At 33.9% G+C, this 8,317-nt stretch overlaps 1 protein-coding gene across 1 annotated transcript in view; it reads left to right on the top strand.

Annotated features, from left to right (window-relative positions):
• Positions 1 to 95: 95 nt before the first annotated feature.
• The window catches only part of LOC107589212 (dickkopf-related protein 3-like), a 10,363-nt gene continuing 2,141 nt past the window's right edge, over positions 96 to 8,317 (top strand). The window contains exons 1-4 of the mRNA XM_016277575.1: positions 96 to 403; positions 1,310 to 1,435; positions 1,595 to 1,675; positions 7,929 to 8,021. Coding sequence (XP_016133061.1) covers positions 206 to 403; positions 1,310 to 1,435; positions 1,595 to 1,675; positions 7,929 to 8,021 — 498 coding nt within the window. The 5' untranslated portion in view covers positions 96 to 205. The remainder of the gene's footprint in view (positions 404 to 1,309; positions 1,436 to 1,594; positions 1,676 to 7,928; positions 8,022 to 8,317) is intronic.

Here is an 8,317-nt window from a genome sequence, read left to right on the forward strand (position 1 = left end):
GATTTGGACTGAAAGCCCAGCTGTGACTACACAGCAACTTATAAATAATTATAAATATTGCCTACAATTTATTTAAAAGTTAAATAAAAGCCAAAAACCTTTTCCGGTCTTTTTTTTCCCCTCAGAAGTTTCCAAATAATCCACGTCCCAGGCACAGACAGGGTCTGTGATTCCCGCCAGGGGTGACTCGCCTAAGCACAAAACGATGCTGAAATTTGTGATATTATCCCTTTGCGTCGGCTTTGTGGTGGGCAGCTCAGTCCACAGCGGGGGACATCTGGACATCACCGAGGCCCTGGAGGAGCATGTGGCCCAGGGACAAACCACTTTAAACGAGATGTTCAGGGAAGTGGAAAAACTGATGGAGGACACGCAACAAAAACTAGAGGAGGCTGTTCACCAGGTATAACTAGATTAAAAAACAATCCTAGTAGATTAACATTTAAATGTTGTTTTGCGCCATGGTGCTTTGAGTGTACAGGAGGATTATCGCTGACCGATTCATAAACGAATTTTTCTTTTGAGTCGGATCTTTTCAGTGGACCTTTTTAAACCGGTTCACAAAACCTCGAACGAACCTGAGCGAACCGAGTCAACAGACATGGTTTTTAATAAATAACAAATGTAGGCTATTAAAATGTGCAAAATGTTTACCGATGTAGATTAATTTTAGTAGTGTTCAGCGTAAATGTAAGTATATTTAGCTTCTAAATTACTTTTTATGAGTTTATAGCTGAAACAAAGTGAACTGGAACACATCAAATTTCAATAAATAGTGTTATTAATAAAACTTATTCGAAAACACACACACACACACACACACACATGTCTGGTCAGCTATCCTTGTGGGGACTCTCCATAGGCTTAATGTTTTTTTTTACTGTACAGACCGTATATTCTATTGCCCTACACCAACTCTACCCTTAAACCTACCCCTCACAGGAAACTTTCTGCATTTTTAGATTTTCAAAAAACTTCATTCTGTATGATTTATAAGCTTTTGTACCCGTGGGGACCACAATTTAGGTCCCCACCGTGACACGAGTCCCCATGAGTCTGTGTGTAGTCAGGTTTAAGTCCCCACCAGGATATATAAACCAGTACACACACACGCATATATAGGCTATATATATATATATATATATGTATGCATATGTGTGTAATACTACCGAATCGTTTTTGAACTGATTCTTTGAAATGAACTGATTCGCTAAAATGAATCGTAATATTTATATCCGATTTTGCAATGTATTGTAAGAATTACAATCAAAACATTCACATCTATTATTATTAATCTTATTTGAATCAGATGGAGAATGAGTCTTCAAAATCGTTGCTACATGGACGCAACTTTCCTGCCAGTTTTCACAATGAAACTACGACAGTGATCAAGGTTGGAAATCGGACTGTCCAGCTGATGGAGAGAATCGACAAGGTATTTCTTATTTATTCTACTCTGTTTATTGGCTTGTACTTGATCTGATTTAGATTTTTATTTGCACTACATTGCATTAACAGGACTGCACTGTGCTTATATGTCTTTTGCCTTGTATATTGATTTGCCTTGTATAACTAACACCTGGTTTTCCTCTAGGAAACCGATAATAAGACTGGAAAGACACATTTTTCCAGAACTCTCATTCAGAACACTGAACGGTGGAATGAAGTAGATCACGTGAGTCTATTTCTCATCTTTAGCTTTAATATCTCCTATCACTTTAAGTTGTTGTAATCTGATTTTTGAAAAGTGGTATGGATTGTTTCCAGCCATATTAAACAGATATCAAACTTTCAGTGCACATTCTGGTAAGTAAACATTGGTCTGGCTGCATTGGTCACTCTGGGCAGCGCTATGAACCCTGCAGTGAGTTTGTCGTCTCCTAGGCAACATGAGGTTAGAAAGCAGAGTTTATTTATTAAAACCAACATGGATTTTCCACTTCACCAGTCATCAAACTAGGATCCTCCGTTTGCTTGGGAAACATGTGGCACATCATTACGGAGACTTTTCTAAATGTTGAATTCTTGTAAACCGTTTGATAAAGTAGTTGAGGGACAGATGATCCGTATCAGTCCTTTTTGCGCTTGTGTTGCACTGTTGTGTTACCACGGACTAAAATATAAGCTTTTATTTCTTATAAGGCTAATACAAATGTCCTCTACAGAAATTAGTCTTTTAAACCCTGGATCTTTCAACATATACACTAGAGCCCGACCGATATATCGTTTAGCCGATATTATCGGCCGATATGAGCCTGTCGCTGATATATCGGTATCGGCGAATATGCCGCCGATATAAATTTTTTTTCTACAGAACATCTAACGCAGATAAAATGCTTGAAATGGTGTAATTACTTAGTTTGTCCAGCAGAGCGTGCTCTATTGTTTGCTACTGGCGACCTGGATGAAACGCTTTAAAGCTTAAGTCTATGGAAAACCATTGAAACTTTGAACGGCCATATCGCTGTAACGGCGATGCGGATCTGCACCAAATTTCGGGGGATCCCTTCAGCTCGAGGAACCATCTAGAACGCGAATCGAGTGTACGTCTCGAGGCCCTCTTTCGAATGAGACCACCTCCGCGTCGATAGCCCCCGGGTTCGGGAGTTACGGGCGGTTAAATTTGCGGATCGGCGCCGACCGATCTAGCGATACCGGGGGGCTACTGACACGCGGAGGGTGGCGTCGAGAGGGCTCCTCGAGCTGAAGGGATCCCCCGAATTTGGTGGAGATCCGCCGGCGCATTCGCGAGATAGTGACACCAGCCAACACTTTCACTTCACCAAGGGAACATACACGTTACATTTAAAGGGCGTTAAAGTGTTTATTTACAGAGGTAAATTATGTCACACTTCTCTAGTAAGTTTCGTCTGTGTGTGAAGACAGTAGTGCAAATCCGTGAATGAATGTTCCAAAGTGAAATAAACTTCAATGGAATAAAGTTGAATGGAATTGAATTAAAGTTGAATAAACTTAAACTTTACTGTTCAGTGCACTGATGTCAGACTCATTTTGAATAAAGTTTATTGTTAAATGCCCTGCCTCCATCCTTACATATCTTTGTCACGTCATTATAAGTGTTTGATCACCACATTTGAGTGATCACTGCAAAAAATGTGTATGTATATATATTCTGTTTATGTATATACTGTATTCTATATATAGTACCAGTCAAATGTTTGGACACACGAATGAGAAAGTGTCCAAACTTTTGACTGGTACTGTACTATAATATATACAAAGAATATCGGCCAATATATCGATATCAGCCTTTTTTTACTCCCAAATATCGGTATCGGTATTGGCCCCAAAAAACCCATATCGGTCGGGCTCTAATATACACATTATGTCTTCGTTTTCAAAACTAAATGTGATGTTTGAATTACAGTCTAACTCTATTTAACAGCTTTTGATTGAAATAAATTATATCTACTACATTATATCTATTCCAGAGTAAAAAACATTACACATATGGTCCTTATGCATTTCCACAACAATTTAACAAACGGCAGTGTCATTAGAGGCTCTTTGGCCAGGCAGTCTTCTGGCACCATGACAATATATGGTGAAATTAGAACAGCTGGAAAAAATGCATGGAAAGTGGTGCACTGGGAATGTGTGGTGGAGAGTTAGTGCCAGCTGCCATGTTACCATGAGGCAGCATTTAGTGGTTTTTCTCTCGTTTTGCACAGCGGCAAATGTGAGCTCACAGTTAAAAGATAAGCATTATATGTGAGGGGTAAAAATATACAGCCGGTCATTATTGCAAAATGTATCCCATAAATGAACAATAAATACATTATTACATGTATTACAAGACTATTAACCAAATGGAATCAATTTTATATATATATATATATATATATATATATATAAAAAATAGGGAGTGTTGTGCAATATATATATATATATATATATATATATATATATATATATATATATATATATAATATATATTATATTTACCATTTTATTTGGTTTTTATTAATTTTATATATTAGTATTATTAAATGAACTATATTAAAATATAAAATTATTATGAATAATATACAGCATACACACACGCATATACAGTATATTATATATTACATATATGTATATAGTCATAGAATGTTTGTAATTATTATAATTACATTAAATTATACATATTTAGTAGTTTACATGTATATGTAATCATATTTAACTGTTAATTAATTTCATTCAGGTTTAATTTCATCTTACATGTATTAAGTATGTGTGTGTAAATAAACTATAATTATTATAATAAATAAATATAATAATTATGAATAATATACAGCGCACACACACATACATATATGTATATAAACATGTTTTCATTTAATTATAGTTTTAAATTATTAATTATATTTACATTATGATTAATTTCAGTTTCATTTCATTTGACTTTTTCATATTTAATGTGTTATTAAATAAATTATAATAATTAAATATACAATTATGAATTGTATACAGCATATATGTACGTGTTTGTATAATTTATATAATATTTAAATATTATACATTTATATCATAATTAAATGTATAATAATATTATATTATATTAATTTCATTTGGTTTTATTGAATTTAGGGCTGGACAATAATTCAATATCAATATGTATTGCAATATAATTTTTTTCAATAACGGTGATATGATTTTTAAACACATTTCCGATATACATTACCAGTGTTTGCCGTACATTGATTTATTTGTGGCGTTTGACTTCGTTGAATAAACATGAGCACTGCACGTTTTTTAAAATCAAAACACATTGCGGGTGTTTTATATGAATGTATCTCTGAAGGTAAAGGACTGTCTTCAGAAAAGTTTCGATGGCATTTTTATTTTATCTGATAAAGAAGCGTTCATGAGCGTAGCTGATTTGTTTACAGCCATTACTGGAGAAACTGCTCTCAATGCGCCTCCTGCTGGCAGACAATCAGTTTGCATTTTCAATAAGCCCCAACATGCTTTTGTTGTTGCTCTTTTTTTTCTGCAGCAACTCGGAGCACTTTTCATACTCTTTATCCTGGCTAAAGCACATTTGTTTCAATCTATAAGAATAATCAGCCTACAGTACCAGTCAAATGTTTTTGAACAGTAAGATTTTTAATGTTTTTTTTGTTTGTTTTTAGAATTCTTTTCTGCTCACAAAGCCTGCATTTATTTGATCCAAAGTACAGCAAAAACAGTAAAAAAAAATATATATATATATATTTTAAAATGTAATTTATTCCTGTGATCAAAGCTGAATTTTCAGCATCATTACTGCAGTCTTCAGTGTCACATGATCCTTCAGAAATCATTCTAATATGGCATTTTTATTTCATAGTACATTTTTGTATGTATAGAATATATGTATGAATTTATGTATGAATAGAAAGATCCAAAGATCAGCATTTATCTGAAATAAAAGGTTTTGTAACATTATACACTATACCGTTAAAAAGCTTGGAGTCAGTATGATTTCTTTTTTTTTTCTTTTGGAAAGAAATTATAGAAATTAATACTTTTATTCAACAAGGATTCTTTAAATTGATCAAAAGTGATGATAAAGACATTTATAATGTTACAAAAGATTTCTATTTCAGATAAATGCTGTTCTTCTGAACTTTCTATTCATTAGAATGCTTTCTAAAGGATCATGTGACTGGAGTAATGATGCTAAAAATATAGCTTTGAAATCACAGTAATAAATTGCATTTTCAAGTATTTTCAAATAAAAAAAACAGTCATTTTAAATTGGGGGTGGGGAACATGGATCCTGGAGGGCCGGTGTCCCTGCAGAGTTTAGCTCCAACCCTAATCAAAAACAGCTGAACCAGCTAATCAAGGTCTTCGGGATGCATTTAGGTTTTTTTTTTCTGGGGTTTTACTTGGAACTAAACTCTGCAGGAGAGTGGCCCTCCAGGATCAGCGTTCCCCACCCCTGTTTTAAATAGTAAACATATTTCAAAATGTTACTGTTTTTGCTGTATTTTGTATCAAATAAATGCAGGCTTGGTGAGCAGAAGAGACTTCTTTAAAAACACTGAAAATCTTACTGTTTAAAAACTTTTGACTGGTAGTGTATGTTAGCCTGTTTGAAGGTAAAGATATTAATATTAATTAGGTGAGTCTGAGACGATTATTTGACAGTGATTTCACATTTCTTGTTTGAATGAAGGCTAAATACAAATAAAAGGTGATCATTAATTTATTTGTGCTGTTTTTTCTTTTTCTTTTCTAAAATATATGGTCCTATATGAGGTGTCGTAGACTTGGCAAATTAATTTTTCATAAGTTTGTATGCACAGACATCTGTTGTGGGCGTTCTTGGCAGTTTTTACGAGGCTTAGTGTTCATATCGATATGGGAATTATATCGTATCGACCGAAATTAAGAAATATATCGTGATATAAATTTTGGCGATATCATCCAGCCCTAATTGAATGAATTATAATTTTGTGATCGTGTCTTCATGAGTATTCTACAAATTTAGATTTTTTTATTTTGTCTTCCAGTAGAACTTCAACCTGAACTTCCTGTTCTTTAAGAAAGTTGTTTTTGTCCGTGAGGAATTGAAGGTTTTTTTCATGTCTCACTCACATTAGTCTCGACTCCAGACGCCGTAACTCTGGGGGGAAGGGTACAGCTTGGCTCTGATGTTGACCGCTAAGTGGTTGGTCGCTGTTACAGCTCTCACAGGATTCAAGTACTGAGATAGATTCCTGCACCTCCACTTCTGTAAATGTGGAATGAATTATGACACTGATGATGACGTCATCAGGCATTAAAAAATGACTCCTGTTTGTCTATGTTGCACCACAGGCCAGTTTGAGACTATTCTCTATTCTTCATCCAGTTTGTTTGTAAATATTTTCAGCACAGTGGAAATGTTCAACATATTACGTCTTATTTCCCACCTTTTCCTTAGGCTATAAGGTTAAGTTACAAAATTTCCATCATATCGCGTTCCAGTGTCTCTAACAAAGTACAAAAGTAGTTTTTGATAATACATGATTAAATCCACTCATAATGAGGAGGATGTTCCAGACTACAAAAATGTGGTTTTCAGTTAATGGTAGGTGGGCGTTTCTTTTAGTCCCCAACTGAATTTCTGTCTGGGAGACGAAACATTTCGTTGGAATTTCCTGACCTGAAGTCCAAAACAAAGCTTACTATTACAGTATATTTTTTCTTTGAGCAACCTACAGCATTGTCTCCAAACTATAGTAAAGAGACAATGCTGTAGGTTGCTTAAAGAAAAATGGTAACACTTTACAATAAGGTTCATTAGTTAAACATTAGTTAATATATTAACTAACATGAACTAACCATGAGCAATACATTTGATACTGTATTTACTAATCTACGCTAATGTTAAAAATACAGATGTTCATGTTAGTTCACAGTGCATTAACTAATGTTAACAAGATTTTAATAATGTATTAGTAAATGTTGAAATTACGATTAACAAAGATTAATAAACGCTGTATAAGTGCAGTTAATTATTAGTTCATGTTAACTAATGTAGTTAACTAATGAACCTTATTGTAAAGTGTTACCAGAAAAATTTCCCCCAAAATAGAAAAAAAGGAAAACACTATAATCATGTACTCACCCTTATGTCATTCCAAACCACTATGACTGACTTTCTTTTGTGTAACCCAGTTGAAGACATTTAGCAGAATGTCCACGCTGCTCTTTTCCATATAGTGAAAGTGAATGGTGACCGAACAATGCACTCTAGTACTGCCTGCCACTTTCAGGAAACTGAAGTTGTCTTTTGGGAATTTATCACCGTCATTTCATGGAGTTAGGATGTCGTATCCTGAACCTGCAGAGTTTATTGTATTAATAGGGGTCCTTGGGATGTTTGCTCAACTGTAACTGTAATAACAGTGTTTCTGTAATATATACTGTCAGGTTCATTCTTGTTCATTCAGGAGTGCATGATTGATGAGGACTGTGGGGACAGCAGCTTCTGCCTGTATGAGATCATCACCTCCAAATGTGTCCCGTGCCAGACGACTAATATGGTCTGTGCCCATCCATCCATACATACATACATAAATATTAATTCCATGTATATGTCATTTAAAATATTTAAATCACATCTGAAAATTATTTATATATATATATATATATATATATATAAGTAAAGTTATTTTTATATATTTATAATTTTTGACATTATAATTTGTAAAATATTGTGTATTGGATTGTTTAAAATGGTTTAGATAGAATGAATCTATCTATTAATGTGTAAATTATATACATTATATATTTAAATATATAACATTTAATTATTTATATATATATATATATATATAAT

The sequence above is a fragment of the Sinocyclocheilus grahami genome, unplaced genomic scaffold (genome assembly GCF_001515645.1).
Source record: "Sinocyclocheilus grahami isolate Dianchi unplaced genomic scaffold, SAMN03320097.WGS_v1.1 scaffold113.1, whole genome shotgun sequence".
Taxonomy (NCBI): domain Eukaryota; kingdom Metazoa; phylum Chordata; class Actinopteri; order Cypriniformes; family Cyprinidae; genus Sinocyclocheilus; species Sinocyclocheilus grahami.